Consider the following 22429-nt stretch of genomic DNA (forward strand, 5'->3'; position numbering starts at 1 on the left):
CTTCAGACTACACTAAATCACAAAATGCTCGACTTCTTCAGACTACACTAAATCACAAAATGCTCGATTTCTTCAGACTACACTAAATCACTTCTTCAGTCGAATTTAACTGTAAAACAGTTTTCTGTTCCGCTAGTCGATATGAAATCTATTAATACGAGTATTTTCTCCTGCATATCTTATAATATTCATCTTGGATCTCTAAAGTACATAAGAAAAATAACTTTTATTTTCAAACTATTTTAATTTCATACCATGATTTACATTTAAGATTTCTCATTTCATTACATGTATAAACATAGCATACATGTCACATGTATAAATACAGAAGTTCTATTTTCCCATTTGAGAAAATAACAACTTCATTATAAAATCTACAGTATCATAATTAGTACAAGTTTACAATAATAGTGTACACATTAAAATACATCAAATCTAAACATATTGAAATATCTCAATATTCACATACGGCATGTAATTACCGCTAAATTACACTCTATTCCATAGAACATCATCAATCGTACCTAGTAATGTACACAGTACATGTACATGTACGATAAATCAATATTCATTAATGTTCATGGGAATTTACATTAAAGAATATTGTGGTATTGCTATTATAAGTACATTAAAAGTTTGTATATGCGCAACAGTTGAACGATAAAATTCACTGTGATTATGTCAACTTTTGCAAAAAATAACATTATAAATTTAATTCTCCAATATGTACAGTGTATTTAAAATATTTCTGCTAACACTAGTTATTCTTGATTCCAGTATTCTTTGATCGACAAATTCTAACGACCTGCACGGTCACTAGATTATATACCGACCAAAGAATACTTGTTGCAAAATATTACCTTTATTAAGTTCTAAAACAACGAATAACAATTCCATACCATTTTGATGAAAGATACACGCATTCACGCCATCCACACAGAAAATGGAGGACATACAAGGGACAATAATTCGATAGGCGACATTGGTAACATGCATACACACAGACGAATCATACATATAATACACAGAGAAATTCACTATCTATTGATACCCACTTTCACCCCTTCCCGGGCTTGAACTCATGACCGCAGAGCTACATGTATTTCCTATATATATATGTATATATATATATATATATATATATATATATATATATATATATGCATGCTACAATAAATGACGCGTAATTGTACAGATTATATACATTTCTACATATATTCCATAAAATCTATTTATTTACAGCAAAAAGGTCAAGGCTATATATATATATATATATATATATATATATATATATATATATATGCTGCAATAAATGACGCATATTTGTACAGATTATATACATTTCTACATATATTCTATAAAATCATCAAAGAAATTGTTATGTGATGACATCAGTATAGCCGGTATACAGCAATGTTGACGAGTACGTGAATGCAAAATGGTAATGATCTCGTGCTATCAAAATTATTGAATCTGATTAGGACCCCTTTGCTTCTGTAAAAAAGTAACGCCCATTCGTAATGCTCGGTACCTGTATATAAATACAGCACGGCATTGATTTTATGAAATGATATCGAGGATTGGTATATTTTGATTTACAATAGCTGTGAATAAAATACATCTACAAGTATACATGTATACATTCATATACTCCACAGAGTTGCACAAAGACTCCCAATACAGTTATGACAAATGTTACAATAGATGACACGTAATTATACAGACTATATACATTGTACTTTTCTACATATATTCCATAAAATCTATTTATTTACAATAAAAAGTTAAGGCTAGTGTACAATCAAACCTTATAAAACTCGTAAGTGTTGTCACATCCCGTATACATGTATATCAACGATACACTAAACATATCATGCATTCATCTAGTTAGTTTTATAACACAGACATGTGATAAACAAACTTGGATAGTATTAATTACAATGAAGGGAAAAAAACCCACATGTACATGGAATCCTGAAGAGAAAATACATACCGTTGCAACATTAGAAAAGGTCACAAACAATCTTGTTTAATTCTCTAAAAGGACGTTACAATCCTTCACGACTATAACAAATGTTTGATGTCCATCATGTTAACCTGCACATTATAACATTTTCGTCACGCTTCGCTGCAACAACGTCCATGGTCTTCACGGCCAGGAGGATGATGCAGCAAGATTCTGAAACGATTATAAAAACGTGAACATAAGATCACAGAACATTAACTAGTAACATTGGAAATATACAGCATCCGTGGCGGTCACCTGTAGAGTCAAAACACTTGACGTAACAAATGAAAAGGAAGGATGCGATTCAGCGCGGACGACCGTGAAAACATTGGGTTTAGATTGTAGCTCTTGAAGACATTTTCAATCCACTTTGGAATTGCATATATCACAAGCAATATAATGGGTATCTGGCACAAACAGTGATATATATATCTTTTGAAATGCATTGACACTTGTATTAAATTTTAAGACTCTATTTGAATATCATAACCCTCCTAAAGAAATGATTGTAAGTCATCTCACAAAAATAACAAAATCTACACGATATTTTTAAAGAGGTCATATTAAAATTATAATTCGCAATGAGCAAGACTTCCATTTATCAGTTATTTTCTATTGGTTTTACAGCATACATTTTTTGAAAGATGGACCATTAAGACAAAGAATGTTGGACCATTTTCTACCCTTCATCACTGGCATTATTTATGTGTACACTTCCATTATGTGATGTACTTCCTTTCGAAATAAAAATATTCTCAACTTTTTAAAAATTATCTTTCTCTATCTACACTTAACAGTCCTACTCTATACACATGTCTCATTCTGTTACAACGTTAAAATTTGATCTCTCGGTGGCGAGTTAGAATCTCCCTCCGTGTTTACTGTTTCAAGAAATTCAGAAACAAAAATGCATTCTTGGGGTTAACCTTGAAAATTTTTAAATCCTGGTTATAGTTTGCTTCATTTTCATTTGTATATAAAAATCTCAGCGTCTTAATCCTCCTTAATATTGATGCACTACTCTATCGTGACGAAGGGTATGTGCGTCCCCTCATGTATTTTTAAATAACAATTGAATTTATTTCGTAATGAATCTATCATCATCTGTTTCATCTTCACGTAAATAACCAGTTACAACATTTTAGATCATGCAAATTCATTATGTTTATAAATATATAAAATATTAATACGTGATTGACTTTACTATATTGAACAAGAGTCCCATGGGCCACATCGCTCATCTGAGTCACCTTGGCTCATATTTAAAGATATTTCCCATATATTCGCATGCAAAACTTTGATCCCTATTGTGGCCCCATTCTGCCCTCGGGGGCCATGATTTGAACAAACTTGAATCTGTACTATGTCAGGAAGCTTTCATGTAAATTTGAACATTTTTTTGAGAAGAAGATTTTAAAAGATTTTCCCTATATATTTGTATGCAAAATTTTGATTCCCCCTTTGGCCCCATCCTACCCCCGGGGGCCATGATTGTAACAAAATTAAATCTCCACTATGTTAGGAAGCTTTCATGTGAATATCAGCTTTTCTAGCTCAGTAGTTTTTGAGAAGAAGATTTTTAAAGATTTTCCCTATATATTTGTATGGAAAACTTTGATCCCCTATGGTGGCCTCATCTCATCCCCCGGTGGTCATGATTTGAACACACCTGAATCTGAACTATGTCAGGAAGCTTTCATATAAATTTCAGCTTTTCTGGCCCAGTGGTTCTGAAGGAGAATATTTTTAAATGATCCCACCCTATTTTTGCATTTTTGTGATTATCTCCCCTTTGAAATGGACATGGCCCTTCATTTGTACACACTTGAAAGTCCTTCACCCAAGGATGCTTTTGGCCAAGTTTGGTTGACATTGGCCAAGTGGTTCTGGAGAAGAAGTCGAAAATGTAAAAAGTTTACAGACAGAAGGACAGCCAGACAGACAGACGACGGACAACAGGCGATCAGAAAAGTTCACCTGAGCATTCAATTCAGGTGAGCTAAAATGGAGAACGATTGAAACTTCTATCGCGAAAACATTTGAATGCAACTTAAAATGTTTTGACATATCTACCTAATATTTCAGGAACTACGTAACCTCTCCCTCACAATCTGCAAGATTTCCCTGGTACGTTCGATGGCTCTTTTTGCTTGGTCATCTGTGTAAAGATCAGAAGATATGTGTCCTCCATGCACAGCACCTGGATATCGCATGCAAAAGTAGTCCCCTGTTATGCCTTCCAACTGACCCACAAGGCCAGATAATTTGACGTCAGCGAGAGGGGAAGCCATGGTAGAAAGACTGTGCATGTTCAAAGAAACTTTGTCGGCATCTAATTGGTATTGTAGAGCCTTTAAAGCCTTTTCGACTGCCTGCAATGAATAATTAATTTTATACTTAATATCATATCAAAGACATGTGCAACCACAAAAACATTGCAGTTACTATGTATTACATGCATTTTTACTGTGTCCCCACCGATTACTCGTATGTTTTTAATATCACAGTATTAATGGAAGACTTTCAATTAAAGTTTTTAAAGGAGCCCATGCAAATGAATGTTTTTTTTATATCCACAATGTTCACTGTATATCTCCAGCTTCAGACTTACCAGCCCCCCCCCCCCCCCCCCCTCAACGTTAAACGTCATGGTAGCTTGATTTTTAAATTGTAGTGGAAACAGCATGCATGAATATGATGAGGTCCATTTATAGTGCATAAAATGATTTAAGGTATGTATATGTAAAGAACCTAAAAAGTTCAGATTATTCTAGTGCACCTTAATAAAGAATTAACTTGCTTCCTGAATCTATATTGGTGATTTTATACTTATTATTTAGATTAAGATGGAAATGTTAAAGATATTGAACAACAATATTGTTTTTATTGTCATTTTAAAGAATAGTACTCTTAGTATTTTTAAAAAAAATATTTCCAAATCCTGAACTTTCTAGGAAAGGTGTTGTTGGCAAAGTTACTTGAAGATTTGAATGTATATGAAGCATAGAGTGTTGCTGAAATGCAAACCTTTGCAATTAATATGGAAAATGTAACTTTGATGAAAATATTTACCAGTAAATAACTGTGATATAGAAATAAGTATGAGAACAGAATATAGCATTTTATATCTCAAATTTCATTTTCTTCAAAGTTTTATTGAGTCCACTTTATCAAGTGACACACAATTACATGTAAATCGCTCGTCAGTCAATCGGATACCAACACTCTTTAACATGGTATGCTGCATAGATACTTTCAAGGAAATGAATCATACCTCATGGCACTTATAACATGCCCAGATATAAGGAAATGACTCATACCTCATGACACCTATAACAAGCCCAGTTATAAGGAAATGAATCATACCTGATGACACTTATAACAAGCCCAGTTATAAGCGTTTGGTTCGTATTCATCAGTGGAGGCGGCCTTGAAATCTGTTTCTGCTTGTCTAAACCATCGCCTAGATTGTCCAGGTTGGGGACCTCTTAAACAAAAATTTTCAAAAAATGAACTGTTGCATTTTTCATGGCATTCTTCTCGGTTCTTTCTGTATTCATTTAATCGAACACTGCAAATACGTTCAAGGACTGGAATCATGTACTGCTCTTCATCTCTTTCGAAAGAAGTGAGAATATCAGCATTTTCTACCGGTTCTTTTCTTTCAAGCTTCATGTGAACGAAACAGATAAATTGAATTAATCGGTGAAAATAACCCTTGTTATATATGTGCTCATCTGGATGGTACTGAAGATAAAGCCTTTTAAAACTTCTTCTGAATTCTGGTTTAGATTTTTTGATTGCATTTTTCATTACATCTCTTATGTGAATTCTCACTTGGTCATCATCTTCATGCAATGCTGTTGTATCATCCACATCATTATCACATGTCTCTGCGTTTCTCCTATCATTCTCCAGAAAGCTATAAACCCTTGATGCTTCTGACACAATTACCTGACCTCCAACATTTACTTTATATCTCATTTGCCAATTACTTGCATCTGGAATCTGAGATGTTGACTGGCTTAATGTTTCTATTACTTTGGCAAATATGTACACAGGTGTTAAATTACAAACGCCAGGATCATCCTCATCAACAATTGGATCAAACAATTCATACGCAATATATTCATTTTTAGCGATCACTGTACACGAATTGTTGACCAAGTAATGACATGATACAGGAATTTCTGCTCCTATTTCTGGCATAAACGGTGAAACTGCAGGTAATTTCATATCAATCTGAACGATCTTCAGTCTATCTAGAACAGAGGAGATCAAATGTGCATTACATACACATCCTAGAATGCTGGGAAGACAAATTGTTTGATTTCCCAAGCCTTTGCTGAGGTAGCAATTTACAGTTTTTGATAACGGTACTGAATTTTCCGCTATCCACAAATTCATGTCCATTTCCCTCCCCATTTTAAAGTAGAGACAGAGTGAGAAATCATCTCCACTGACCATTTTGGTGAATATTGATGTATCCTCTTCAGTTTTTGGTAATTCCGAATCGTTATACTTGAGAACAGTTTTGAGATCTTCTAACTGTACTACATGAATTGCCTGGAGCTTAGTTTGCACATCAATCTGTTCGTCCCGGGAGAACGCAGTTTCGTTTTTCGCACATTCATGAAGAATTAAACGACATATTCCAACAAAGAACTCTACACTATGAAGAAAACGTTGCAAGTGTTGAGCCGAGTCAGAATTCAATACTGTGTGTCTACTTTCGACTGTTAAATCTTCTTTGATAAGATCAGAAAGTAATAGAGGCCTACACCTTTCCGGAAGAAACTTGATTTCTGTCATCTGATCCATGACATTCATTTTAAGATTCTTAAATCCAACAAAATATTCAGATTTCAGCTTATTTTCACTAATTCTCTTTTCAAGATGTACATTATCCACAAAAATCATATTTCTACTGTCTTCTAATTTATTTTTTCTTGTAAGTAGGAACAAATTTGTGACAGTGAAATCTATATCGTTCATGATTTCGATAGTTTGAAATAACAATCTGATAGCTCTCTGAACACGTTCAATATCACTAGGCTCTAAAATATCTCCCCTTGATTCTTGGTATATTCCTTTTAAAACGTTTGCACAATGGCTGCTTTTAACCTTGGTATGGGATCCATGTTTTTCCAATAATGTATGAAACTGTCCAAAATGTGCTGACGGTTTGCATAGATATGGAATAATTTCATCTTCTTCCCTTAAACGCAATACTACACGATCTGCTGTGACAAGAATTTTACTTTCTCTCAAGAAAATGAATGGCACTTGATGTAATATTTTTTCAGACCACGTTGTTCCATATTTCTCCAAATATCTGTAAATGTCTTCCATTATCTTTGCAAAGTTTTCTTCTACACCACTTTCTCTGCATATCTTTTCACTAAAATCCAACTGAATATTATTGCATAATGACGTAATATGAGCGACAACAGTTTGCAATGGAGGAGGATCAGAAATGCCGAGTAGTTTAGAAGGATCAGACGTTTCCTGGCTGCAGAAGGGATTTGCATTCTCAGATATGACATTCATTTTGGACCACACCAAATGAAGATTATGTGAATAGGCAGAGTTATTATATGCAACAAGTGTTTCATTGCTTTCAGCTTCAGGAAGTAACATTTTGCATAATGGTTCTGGATGTTGAGGGCAGAGAAATCGAATATTTTTCATTTTGTTGATGAAATGATTATTTTTCAAAAGGTCTGGGGTTTCCTTGAGAATTCCAATCAGTCGACGTGAATTTTCCTTAACTATTTTGGTTATACCATGTGAGTCTCCTAATGCCTGCAATCGATTGGCAAAATCACAGAAAACTTCTTCTGTGAAGTCATTTTTCATTCCACAAAATATGAGAAAGTATTTCCACTCTTTTGTGTGATAAGGTTCAGGAGGCAACTCTGATTCCGAGCAGAGCTGGTTTTTCAGCATGAATAATTCTGAATGAGGGTTATAAAGTTCACATGGTCTTACAAGTGTTCCATCTGCTATTTTTAAGAAGGCTATTTCATGCAATAAACTTCTTAAATCTTTCAGTCTCCATTCCATATTTTCATTGTTGAGAATAGGGGGCAAAAGATTGTCCCTAATAAATTTGATGTGTTTGATAACAGCATCACGAGGTAAGCTTTTGAAGTTTGGAAGTATATGTTTAATATATACAGCATGTTTGTCTACTGTAGAGAATCCCAAGGCATTGAAAAGATTTTGCACATGTCTGTTTTCTAAAAGAAATTCAATCCTTTCTCTCTTACACCAATGACTTAATCCCTCTTCGGGAATTTCCTCTCGCACAATTATTGCTGTTTTATCATTTACAGCCACAACTTTCTTTGAAATTGATTGAAATATTGGAAGGCAAAGCAATTTATCTTTGTTCTCTCTCTCACCCAACAAATGTTTGGCATGAATTTGAAAATAATTCAACAAAATGTGACATACAGAATAGTCAACATGCAACTCATTCTTGTTGGTGTAAATGCAGTTCAGTATTGAAACACTTTCGTCCACTGTTGCCATTAAAGTCCTTAATATATCTAAAACGGTATGCAGTTGTATTGGTGAACATTCAGAATGGATTACTGGAACTCTCATTGATATAAGGATTTCATTTTCCTGTCTCCGTGTTTCGTTAACAAATAATACCGCATTGCATTTTTTCAAAGGAAAAAGAAAATGTTTGCACGTCTTTCTTTCTTTTATGCACACTGGTATACAGCTGAAATTTCCCATTTGATTTAACAGCTCCGCGGAAAATGATTCCAGGATACATTTTTTAAGATTCACAAAAGACGTTTTACATTGAATGATTTCCTTTTGATTTGTATTTTCTCCCGGCTCTAAAAGGTGTTTCAGTTTTGTTTTTAGCTCCTCATCAGCCCTCTTATATCGATCTTTAAAAAGTTTGAAAATTTGTAACCAAAAATGAGATATCCATTTTTTGTCTGGTAACCCAGGCATGCTGCTTGGCCATGGTATGATCTCGCCAACACAAAAGTCGCATCTAATATTGGTTTGAACTTGTCTGTAAATGTCTTCTATTTCTAGATTTTCAACAAAATCCACAAAGTGTTTAGTTTTTGAAAAGAAATAAAAAAGTTCTGGATGGACAATTTCTTCAGCTGATTTGGGGAAAAGAGATGGAAACTGAACCAAATACAATTTTTTGCGTTTTGAAAATTCTCTTATGAATCCATCAGCAGAAAGAAGAAGTGGACAGTTTTCAAAATCCCGGCGTTTTTCCAACAATCGGTCTTCACAGTATTCCAACAACTTGAGTACTCTCTCCTCACTTTTTAATTGTGTACAAGACACTGGAACATTGATTTGAGAAAGGACACATCCATCATTTCCTCTCATTATATATGTTTTCAGAAAGGAGACGACAATATCTGGTGAAAGATTCCCGACTTTTAAGTCCGCGTCTATCATGCTTTCTAAAGGGAAGTTTATCAGAGTCATTCCTAAATCTATCAATACTTCTACAATATGGTCTTCATTTGAACTGTAAAATAATGGCTTTGATAATGACATATAATCTCTCCGTAATGCTGTCCAGGATACTTCGAATGAATCCTCAGTAACTGCATGTGCTGTGGACTTGGCGTTTACCAATATGCTTTCATTCTTTTTTGCCTCATTTGATACACTTCTTACAATTGGAAATACTGGGTACCTTTGAGAGTCGAGGCATTTATACAACATTTTTGCGACGTAGCAGCTGTCTTCTTTCGATATAGTCGGTAAAACAGGGAAAATGTTGTGAAATTTTTCTAATATCTTCCTGGAGCAATTTCTCCTATTAGTAGGAAACAATTCATCTCTAAAATGCTGAATTGCACATGCATAGGTCGGAGCAATTACATTTTCAATCAGACATTTGTTCCATTGAAACTTCAATCCATGAGACTCTGTCCATTCAATGTGTTTGCGAGTCTCATTGTCCAATGCAAATTGACCATTGACATGTACGGGTAAACCTGATTCATCTGGTAGCGGTAGACCACAGTAAGTTTTGAAAGGTGGAAGTTTTATTTCATTTTCCTCATTGACTTGTGATCCATTCAGAAATATGGCAACACCCGCAATTGGAAGCAATGCCAATTTTTCCTTCTCATAACCATCTTTCACTTTTGAAATGTTTAATTGGCCAAAAAATCCAAATCCTTTAACTATTAACCATTCCTGATTTTCCTTGCCATTGATATCTAGTGTCAATTTAGTTTTTACTTCCTTTCTTTGCATAGTGCATGCATATATTGGATTTTTTTTCATTTCCTGCATGGCTTCAACAATTGATGGAAATAGGTCACAACAATCAGATGTACTATGTTTGCCTCTAACATGATATTCTTGTTTAAAGACTCCTTCAGCAGCTGTTATTTTTGAAAATATAACAGTTTTTGTATTTTGCAAGAAGAGAAGACATTCGGGTGCTTCCCTTGTAAACTTCATAAGCAATTTCTCTATACCATCGCATGAAAACTGTCTTGATGACAATTTGGACTCTTTCGTTCGTAAAGGAAAGCGAAATAACGTTCCTTGCGATTCTTTCCATAATTCAGTATCTTGGAGGTAACATGGTATGATGTCTTTGTATTTTTCTTGAACTTTCGAAGCATCTCTAAATATTCTCCCAGGTTTCTTTTCTGACGCCCATGGAATGTATTTGCATTGTGGATCAAGAATGCACAACGTCTCCATTGACTGCTTCACATCTCGTGAGTAAAATGAAGGGGCATCTGTGATATTATAGACAGCATTGAACCCTACACCATATTGTCCTAATGAAGTGGCATCATTCTTCTTGCTTCCAGTACCCAAATCCTGAATTCCTTTTAACTCAACATCTGAAAATGCACTGTTATTATACACGCACAGCGCTGGACCTTGTAATTCTTTCCACTCCTCACTAAAAACATGTTCTGTCCCATGACTTCTACAATCAATGATGAAATGCAATTCAGTTGCACCGGCATCATCCGCATTTTGGAGTAACTCTTTCAATATACTACATTCCGGATACCCATCAAGGATACATCTTATTCTAGATGTTAGTTCTTGATACTGTCCGAATTCATCTCCGAATTCTTCAGAATCATCCATGATATTTTGTGTCCGTTTTGATTTGACACCAAGAAGCTTTGCAACCTTTGGTGTTATTTTTTCGTTCAAAAACATCATGGAATCACTCGTAGGTATCCAGTCACAATCGTCAATACACAGAGATGATATTGGGTGAAAATATCCTTTTGAATCAGGAAGATATAGGTCAAGAGCAGGAAGTTCTTCGTATTGTTCTAGAAGATTCACTATTCTGCAGACTAAACTCAATTTTGTCTCTGACAATTGTTGTTCGTTATAATTGTCCTTGATGCACAGTAAGGTACCAGTTATATCCTTTGCAGCAAACTTCTTTCGCACACCAATAGTTTCCATGAATTTTGAATATCGGTTTAAAGACGTTGACTGCAATCCATATAAATAAGGACTGCAATCGTGTTCTAATTGCAACACTACTTGTTTTGCACAAATAAAACTTCCGTTAATGAGTATGCAGGGTATATCAGAGAGTTCTTTCTTAACAAATTCTTGCCAATCTGTCTCCATTAGGTATTCTTCCATGGCACCATAGATATCATAACATATCTTTTCAACAGCAATATTTTGAGCATTTTCCGGATTTGCCACCACTGCCTGAAGTTGAAGCTTTAATGTGTCTTGCTTAACATTCTTCTTACATTTTACACCAAGCGATGTCAAAACAAAATTATATGACTCGTCCTCATAATAACGATCGAGGATGGTCTCTGTACAAGCCACTAAGTTCTCAGTTGAATCAAAATATAAATTTGATGGTTTTTCGAAGAATCCAATCTTCGTGCTCTCACCGCAACCACTCTTTCCGTGAACTGCGCATTTCTTTAAAATATTGGGGTTTTCCATGTCCTCGATGTACCATTTCAATGGCCAGTTTTTTGGTTTGATTTTGACAGGCAAGAAAGGGACGTGGGATAATTCTTGTTTTACTTCCATTGGGATTTCACTGAAAACGGTGTGTATATATTTCATAATTTCATGAGACCGAATGACAGCACATGAAGAACAACAACTTGCAATGTGGGTGATGGCCTTTGTTTGAAGTAGTAAACGGTCCCATGGAATTCTCTCTTTCATCATTCCGAGTGTTACTAAAATATCTAGTACTTCGCCGCTACAGAAGGTTTCATTTGGAAAGTATTCACTGTCAGGAACAAATATCTCTTTCAATGGGGATTCAGGATGCACAAGATCTTCTGGTACTTTTAGAATTTCAGTATCACGCGTCCTAATGCATTCGCTGCTATTAATTGCAGAAAGAATATTTTCATTTTTGCTCTTTATGGCTTCGAGAACGAATACATCATACTCTTGTCTTTGAAAACTTGAAAAAGATGGCAGAAAAGATTTGATGAAAAAGTTTTCATATGTCAGTATGTGCTTTTCAAAATCTTTTCCAATGCAATTCTGAAACGTATTAAATACATTGCAAGGTAGATCTGTTATCACCTTTCCATCCAAGGGACAATTTCTTAAAATTCTGAATGCGACGCTTTTTAGCTTCTCATTTACATATATTTCCGGGTGTAAAAACAAGCATTCCTGAAATGATTTCCACCCGCAGTGGGTTTTAAACAATGGCAGTGGGCGTTCAACTAAAGCTTTGAAAAATTGCTTTTGAAATTCTTTCCATATGTCGTCACTGATTTCAACAGGCCACAGTATTGTAAACCTATATTTTTCTGAGGACATGTTTTTAAATTCCAATAATAACTGTATGAGAGACTCTACAGTTGCATCGGAAATAAGGCTTGTGTTCCACAGAGATTCATCGGAGGTGTGTTTATCGTCTTCCGTATGCATCAATAATCTCTGCCGGTCGGAAGATACAGCAAACATTCCGTTCACATGGAAGTTAAATCTCGTTTGTAATGGAAGTGGGAGAAAGCAAAATAAATGTCCTACATCGTAGAATCCAAATCTTTCAAAGTGATCAGTACAGCCATTGAACAGCAATGGTGTAATGCTCTTGTCAACAGAGTCCGCAGGTACAGCGACACATGAAACTGGCAATGCACCATGATTCTTGTCTTTTATGACTTCCAATGCATTTGAAATCCCTGTTGACCAAGCTATGATCCAGGAAACAACCTGGTTTATAGGCTCACCTGTTTCAAGCCATGGATGAGAAATTCCTTTCATAATAATTTGTGATTTGCAAACCGCAGTCCAGTTCTCCGCCTGATTGCAGAAATTGGATGCATAAGATAAGAGACTTTGTTCAGAATCATAATTCCATTTTTCATTTTTCTGAACACTAAGAACTAGTTCCATCTCTTTATCTGGATTTGAACATTGTCTATCCAAGTGAAATAATTTAATGCATTGAACATTCTGTGTGAACAGAAGCAGGTTTCCACATGTTTTACAGAACATTTTCAATAAATCTTCCATTTCTAACTTGGAATAAGCTTTTCCAAGAATTTCACTTGTTGCTGCCTGCTCTTTGGTTCGCAAAGGGAATCTGAATAATGTTCCATTAAACCTTTCTCCCATGAGGAACTCTCTGGACGTAAAGTGGAACACGTTTTGGAATGGTTTAAACTGGTTTTCCAGTTTTTGAAGCATTAACTTATTGTGAAGATTCAACTTAATTCCAGGGCTATTTTTGTTCACAATTGCATCTCCTAAATACTTGCTGTGAGGATCCAAATATACCAGATGATTTCCACTCACAAAACTTGGAACATCAGTAAGATTGTAAACAGCATTGAAACCTAACCCAAATTTTCCTATTTTGGTAGGTTTGTCTTTTTTGGTGGCACCACTCAGTTTTTGAATGTTTTCAAAATCTTCAGATGTAAATTCCGCATCATTGAAAACCCACAATGCTGGCCCTTGGCAACTCTGCATGCCTGGATCTAAAAGACAACTTCTAGCATCTACGTTTTCTCTTTCGTCATAAAAAAAGCAGACTTCAGATGCTCCAGCATCATCAGCATTTTGAATGAGTTCCTTTGGAACAGATAATCCGTCAGTATATCCTTCCTTTAAAAGACAATTTATTCGATATGTAAGAGGTTCCGATTGTCCAAACTCTGAAAGAATATCCTCCGCATCAGACAATGTGAATTCCTTTAATGATCTCACTCCGACTGCCTTTGCAACCACTTTGTCAATTTTAGGGTGCACCAGAATAATGTTGTCGTCATCTGTGAATTTTCTACTAAACCAATCTCTGTCAGAAAAAGCACATTCTTCTGATCGTCGAAAAATTAATCTGTTCCCATCCTTGTGAATAGGTACAATTATTTTATCTTTGATTTTGGACAACTCACTAGTAAACCTGTCTGTCAATGTTTTCAGCACCTGCTGAACAATGTTCAAATCATGATCATAATCCGTCACTGACGTATCTAATGAATGCCTGTTCTTGATTTCATCTATGACTGCAACCAACAATCTAGAAGTTTGTTTTGTTTCACAGCCAAGTCGTTCAAAAAATGCTTTCATTGTCTTATACTCTTTTTGCAAGGGGACAAAGTACGGAGTTAAATTCAGATCGTGTTTGGATGTGTCAATATAAGTATTTTCTGGTCTCATGAAACCTTGTTCTGTGAGAATACACTTGTCGGGCAAAATTGTTTTTGGAAAGGCAATTTCAGGTTGTTTTGATACATGCTGATACAACTTTTTCATCAGATAGTAGTAATCGTCGTGCTCTTCCTCACAGTAGCATTCAGTTATTTTTCTAAAATGCTGTATGACTTCTTGTGGCGAGGGTGATCTGACTTCGGATGATCCGACTTTGGACATTAAAAGACTTTCCCAATCTTTCAACATTGTTGGAGAGACTGAACCAATAATGTGTCTATATTCCTCAGAATAAGTCTCATTTATTGAAACCAGGTCCATTTTGCTGGAATACCATTCAAGTGATGTTGGGTAGTTTTCTGGTATCATCGTTTGATACTGCATGATCTTGTAGTCTTTGATAGAGTTGTAAACTGAGTTGAATAAATCTGGACGTATCGTGAAGATTTGAATCAATGCTTTTGACTTTTTTGAGCTTTGACTGATGTTTAATGAATTGTTATGAAGAAGCCGACATGTGGCAACAACATCTTTCTTCAGAGTTACACTGTTTCTTCCTAAAAATTGCAAGTGTGTTAGAGTTAGCAAAGTCTTGTTTTCTCGTTCTTCAGCAGGGAATTTAGATTCTCCACAAAAAAGGTTTCTCAGAAGTTCATCTTCTGGATCGTAAAGTTCATTGGCAGAGTAAATCTCCTCCTTTCCATTTCTTATAAATTTGATATCAACTATACTATCTTGAATACTAGACCATTTTGTTAAAAACAAACGCATGGATAAAATGTAAAAGCAAAACCTTCTTCTTTCTTCTGTCTCATATAAGAAACGACTGTCTTGCTTTATCTTTTTTATGCACATCTCCACAACATCAGTAAGGGTAATTGAAATCAACCCAAGATCCTTCAGCAACCTCGTTTCTTTTTTTGATGAAGCAATTATCATATTTTGGGGAAATGAGATTGGAAAATCCCTGTTACCAATATAGACAAGATTGCATTCCTTTACAGAGACGTATCCCTCCATTTTGTTAACTCTTGAGAAACATTTGAACATTTTCAACTTTCGAAATGCACTGATCAGACAAGAAGAAGTGGTATTGGGTAGAAAATCTTTAAATAATTCCTTCTCTTTTTCAGGACAAAGAGAATTGAATGAGTCAATTCCTTTTTCGATGCACTGCAAAAGAAGTTTTTCCTTCTCATAATCCGATGTTTGAAATACAATGCCCTTTCCTGGTTGCATCAAATGGTGTCCATGAAAATCAGAGTCAACTGTCCAGATGTTAAAATATTCAAGAATATTTTTCATGGAAGAATCAATGCCCTCATATCTAATAAAGCACTCTGACAATTTTCTCAGAATATTGCAATCCTTTGTTTTCACGAGGTGCAAATCAGCAACAGGTTGAAGAGTGTTCTGACAGTGAGTATTCAAATACTTCCAAACACTTTGTAACCATTTGTCACCAAATACTTCTCCACTGTTTTCTACAAGCAGTACCTCCTTGTTCCCACTCCTGAGTGCTACATTGTGTAGTAATTGGAAGAAAGCTGTTTCATCAAGGCGTTGAAAATTGTAAATCTCTGGAAAGAAATGAATGAACAGAAATACTTAGAGGAATGAATAAAAATGGTATTAAAACATTTTTACAGACTGTGCTAAAGATTGATTGTGCTCTTACCTGATGATGCTAATGATTTCAAAACATCTCCAACTTCCGTGCTGTAATATTGGACAAGACAGGTTTCCATACCGACCAGTAATTCAAGTTCATTTTCTTCACAAAGATAGTACCTGTTCTGGGATTTTCCTTTAGAAAACTTTTCAAAACAACCATTGCTCACTGGAATTAGCTCTATTCCATCCAAATCTGAGAGACCGACATCTCCATCACTGCAACAATATACCAATAAATCTGCCTTTTCTTTTGGAGACAATTGCTCGTAGACCTTACACGTTTTTAGAACACGTCTTGTTTCACTTGGACTTGTACATCGGGCAACTAAACCCATTTTCAACCATTCATCATACAGGTCTCCATTTTTCTCAAGCGTTATTGTTTTGTTGGTACACAACTCAAACAAATTCATCACAGTGAGCTGCATATTCATAGGTATGTCATCCTTGAATATTGCAACATAAGCATCTTGTAATTTGATCCAATTTCCTTTCTTTAAACATGGCATTTCTGAGTTCAAAATATGTGTTTGTACTAACTCGCAAATACGATTCCATTGATATCTGACCTTGGATTGCCTCGGAATGTAGTGAAAAAACATTTCTAAATGGTTGATCATATCGCATTTAAGATCGTCCCACCACGAATTCAGGAATGCTTTATACACTATAGGTAAAACATCCTCAACCATCAAAACATTCCAAGTCATATCTTTTTCTAAGTGTGAATTGCTTACGGTCTGATCATGAGATGGCCACTTCAAATGTTGCCTGTTACTGTCTAATGCAAAACAGCCATGAACATGTACCGGCAATCCGGTGGAACTCTCATGAGTAGAAGGCAGTGGCAGAGAGCAAAATATTTTTCCAGATGGAATGGGTGCATCAAGTCTTGCCGCTATGCCACCATAAGGTCTGTGTTTACAGCGCTGATTCCTTATCATCTGAGATAACATTTCATTCATAGTACCAGCATGGAAATACTGGACAACAAGCCATTTCTGAAATGATTCACGTGATTCTATCTGAACTTTGAACACTAAGATAGTTTTCATTAAAATAGGATGATTTTTGTGAATTGCGTGATCATCTCTTGAGAGTTCTACTTCTAGCTTTCTCAGCTTCTCTTTGTATTGTGTCCTATCGATCCTAACTTTTTCCAAGCAACTTGCATCCACTGATACAGAGTAGTCGATTTCAAAGGTGTTTCCTGTAACCTTGAATACACGTATTTCTTCAACAGATGTTAAAAACAGAATTTCGACGGCAATTTCTTTTTTGAAACAGTTGAAAAGATTTTCAGCTTTTTCAGGTGTGTAAATATTGTCAGATAAACTTGAGGCAGACTTTCGAAGAGGAAACCAGAAGAAGCTACCATCATATTTTCCATTTTGAACTGTTTCTTTACTGATATCAAATAGTCCGTATAATGCTTCTAGCCCTCGTGGACCGCATATGTCTTCACTTGTAAATTCTTCTAAAGTGTTGAATGGGCAGAATTCATGTAATGGATCAAGAAAGAGGATCTTCTCACCACTGATTATACATACAGAATCTGAAAAATGTGCATATTGTTATGAAGCTTATGTTGTAAAAACATACAAATCTCATGCTTTTATGTCTATCTTTTTAGAGTTTATAAAGTCTGTGTACACAAGTCACATATCTTTCTAATCAATTGTGGTTTTTTCTTCCTTTTGCATTGATCTTTTCACACCTGCATGAAAACGCTTAGTAGGTTCTTGGTTATGAAAGGTTCAGAATCAACTTGAATTCGAACAATAGTCTACACGTTGTTTGTTTGTGATTCGTAAGAAGAAAATTCTTAAAGACTGCTTCTTTTATACCCACATCGTGGTCCCGTCCTGGTCGCAGGGGGAAGGGGTTATAAGTTTAAGAATTCTTAAATTTGCACCATTTGATTATGCTAGAATTTTTGCAACGATATGATATTTCAGAAATGTCATTAAATAATTTATTATTTCGTTTATGATTTATCATTAGTTGCATTTTAAAAGATATTGACGTTCGTTATCTTGACCTTCCATGTTGTAATTAATATGACAAAGATATGCATATTCTATTGTTGATTGATTGTATATTGTTTAACGTCCCTCTGTTAACTGAAGGTCGATTATATACAACATGATATCGGTTTCCCATGTACCCTTCCTGTGCTTTACCTGTTACATGAAACACAGATTTGAACCCAATTCCAAATTTTCCAACTTTGAGTGGATTGTCTTGTTTGTTGCTCTTTCTGACCATTGTAATTCCCTCCCAGTCTTCCTCCTCAAATATTGAGTCATTGTAGAAGCACAGAGCAGGGCCCTTAAATAATGAGATATTATTCGTTAAATGATGCTTTATGATATAATTTTAACACTTTGCTAATTTGTCTAGCCATGACTGTGTTCTCGTAGATATCACTTAATGTAGTCTGTGTTGTGTAACAATCTATGTTGAAGTTTTTTTTATATCACAAGTGAAGTACATGCATCTATTTTATACATTATGTCATCAGTAATCATAACCAATCATTTTATTTTATCAGAAGATATATTTTTTTAACGATTAACTGACAACTCTACTGTATGACAAACGGGATGATTGACGATGGAGAAGCTGAAATCATTCCGTTTATCAAAACGTTGAGTTGTTAGTTTGCCGTTAATATCTATTTTCAATGCGATATCTAAGTCCGAAGCAGAAGTGGACGACTCTGTGGTGTCTTTTATTTCAAGTTCATAGGGATATATTGAATCGACATATGAATGAAAAGTAGCAGTTGGAGTATAGGTACGATGGCCAAAAGTGGAATGAATGCCAAGTTAAAAATACAGTTGTAATAATAAGCCTTACAAACAAATGCAATGCTGTGACAAGCATTGGCAGCTGGAACCAAAACATATTCCTCATGTAACCTATCTAATCTTTGTTTTTATCACTTTTGATTTACTAAACACATAAGGGTAGATGATACGTAAAGGAGTTATGAAATTGATCACTATTTGTTATATTCACCTTTCATACAACTTTTCCCATGAAGAAATAGAATAAAAAACCTTGTGCGATTTAGCAAGGTTCTTAAAGGGACTACGTTTACGAAACACGTAAACATATTTTATGCTTGTCCATCCTCCAAATGTGTTTACATGCTGGTATTTGCTCTACAGGTAGTCATGAAATTCCTGCATTGGCTTTAGAATGAAATCATTCCCCTTCATTGCAATTCTTTGCGAGAAATGTCCATCCAAAGCTTCAGTTCGTAAAAGTGGTTGCTGCATTGTAAACTCATTCAAATTCCTTATGTTTAATAATATTATGTATTATGTATGATCGGATACAATTACGCGATGACATAGAAACTGATTTCAAGCGCATTTATAATTCACATAAAACAAATTAAAAAATGCATAAAATTGCAACATATATAATCAACAGTAAGTTGATTTTTTCATACCAAATGTCGCTGGTCATTTTTGTTGATACAGAGTTTAAACCATATCCTTCGAACCTGGTTATCCATGTGATTATCAACTACTTTTATGTTCCTTAGTTCTCCTGCGAAGCGACTGAACTTGTCATAAACTACTTTTATGATAAATCAACTCAATTTAAATCATTTTGAAAGTAAAAGTTAATATTTCTTTTGAAATCGCCTAATTCATTCTCTCTCTCTCTCTCTCTCTCTCTCTCTCTCTCTCTCTCTCTCTCTCTTATTTGTAACACGCAATTTAATTGGCTGTGCACACTGAATTTTTTTAGTTTATATGGTATAATGTAACTTGCTATGGGGACACGCCCCCTTGGTAACCCAAGACGGCACTACTTTAAAAAGAAAATTACATCGCAGCATCGTTGCGTTGTAGGCCTTCTATAAAATTGAAAATCAACGGAATAAAATGTGCACAATAAAATACCTATCTTTGACTTTTTTTCGATATCAAACAAGGCATATATGTAAAAAAAAAAAAAAAAAAAAAAATAATTTTTTTTTTTTTTTTTACATGTAAACTACAAAAATATTAACGGTAAAAACTTGGTACACAATCTAATACAACGATATCACTTGCAAAATAATGGTATAACAAGTACTTGCAACATTTGCTGTTTCATGATAAAATACATTTTCACTTGTGGGACTGCTTGATCTGCCTATCAAAGCATAAAATGCGTTATCTCTTACAAAATGTTCCAGTTGACGTCACGTCACATTGACTGAAATGTGGATTGCATTCTGTGAATTATTTACATTTTACTGTGTCGGATATTAATTGGCGACAATGCTGTATCCTATGGTAAGTTATAATTTAGTTTAAAGCTTTTATAAAGTCAAACTACCACAAATCATGTAATATTTTCTGGTGCATGACATATTTTGTGTGATATCAGGTTGAGATTTTTTAAAAAACTTTCCAGTATTTACTGTCAGAGCGACTGCAAACAGCAAAAAGTCGATCTTGCGCTGTGCAGTGAACATTGGGCCTACGTATGTAGCCTACACATATCATCTATAATCAAGAATCGTTGAAAATACCATTTTGTGTTTTCAAATTTACTTGATAATGTACATACCCCGTTTACGCATAGAACCAAAATGGCGGTTTGTTCGGTCGACGCTTCACTAGTCTGTTGCTAAGTGAATCCTTGTGCGGTGCAAGTGATTATTTCTATTTCTCAGTGTTTGTTTACTTTTTGTATAAATGAAGACTTGTAGAGTGTAGTTTTGTCTTTTTACATTAAATTATAATGAATGAAGCTAATTTTGACAAATGTTACACGATATTATTAGTTACACAGTTAGTTAGTGACCTGATACGGAAAAATACATGGTGTGAAAAGAAAACCCGTATCGGGCGAGGCGAAGCCGAGCCCGATACGGGTTTTCTTTTCACACCATGTATTTTTCCGTATCAGGTCACTAACTGACTGTGTAACGAATTTATCACGTCGAAGACCTCTAACTGTATATGTGGGGGTCTATATCATACAACTTAGTCAAATGTCTTTCCTTTTGAAACGGCTGCAAGTCGAACCCGACGATAAATAAAATTACTCGCCCAATACGGATTTTACTCGCATGATACGGTTTTTTTCACGGCGTCATGTGACCAAGATCTGACCAATCAGATTTCAACAATTTTGTCTGAGGCGTGATAAAATGTAAGCTGATGCAGTTTACACTTCGCAGATTATGAAGCGTAAACTGCACCAAGTTACATTATATCGTATAACAGATCAAAATTCACTTCATTCCTTAATAGGATCAGATAATTTGGACAAAAAAATTTCTTCAGAGTCCATTAATAACAATTTATACAATAGGAAATACAAGTAAAAATTTGAAAAATAAACCCGAAAGATTTATTATTTATGACTAAATAATTACTACTGGTATCTTATAATACATATTTATCTCCATACCGACAAGTATTCTCTGTAAGGTTCCATTAGATGATCTGAATTTGATGAGGGACAAAATCCAATTTTGACCACACGTGCATCCGCATCTTCAGCATTTTGTATTAATTCCTAAAATGAACATAGTATATTGAAATACTATTTTGCATTGTGTGACTAACTGTTGGTCTGTTTTCATTGTTTCGAATATATTTCATCGTACATGTATTTGTCATTTTTAATAAAATGACATTTTCCATCTCTACATTGGTTTTCATTTAATTGATACTTACTCAGCAAAAACAGAGCTGTGGTGAGTTTGAGCAGTATAGAGTATCAATTTGCCAGTAGCACTTGAAATCATTGTTGTCAATTAATATGTATGAAGTGTCATAAATGACTGCATTGCATATCCATCACAATTTTTTTTCACATTGTGTACGTAAATAGAAATTACCACCCGTCCAGTTTATTAATGCATTGCACCTTGAACCCTGTTTCAATTGTTCAATCTTTGTTAAGGTCATACGCGACGTATGTTTCTGCCTACGTTTTCATCTCCTTGATATGAAAAGTTCTTTGATGACTTCCACAATAGGTTTAAACCCTATCTTACGGTAATATTACTAGACTTGATATTTAGGCATGCGTCGCTCAGTGGTTAGATCTCCTACCCAGTAATAAAAGACTCAC

General features: G+C 34.9%; 1 protein-coding gene across 2 annotated transcripts in view; it reads right to left on the reverse strand.

Moving 5' to 3' along the window:
• Window positions 1–224: 224 nt before the first annotated feature.
• Window positions 225–22429, reverse strand: part of LOC125679279 (sacsin-like) — a 51776-nt gene continuing 29571 nt past the window's right edge. For both annotated transcript variants that reach the window (XM_056153904.1, XM_056153903.1), the window contains 6 exons: window positions 21761–21868; window positions 18517–18664; window positions 16338–17888; window positions 5375–16239; window positions 4082–4380; window positions 225–2179 (listed from right to left, as the gene is read on the reverse strand). In XM_056153904.1, coding sequence (XP_056009879.1) covers window positions 4090–4380; window positions 5375–16239; window positions 16338–17888; window positions 18517–18664; window positions 21761–21868 — 12963 coding nt within the window. In that variant the 3' untranslated portion in view covers window positions 225–2179; window positions 4082–4089. The remainder of the gene's footprint in view (window positions 2180–4081; window positions 4381–5374; window positions 16240–16337; window positions 17889–18516; window positions 18665–21760; window positions 21869–22429) is intronic.

The sequence above is a fragment of the Ostrea edulis genome, chromosome 2, assembly GCF_947568905.1.
Source record: "Ostrea edulis chromosome 2, xbOstEdul1.1, whole genome shotgun sequence".
NCBI lineage: Eukaryota > Metazoa > Mollusca > Bivalvia > Ostreida > Ostreidae > Ostrea > Ostrea edulis.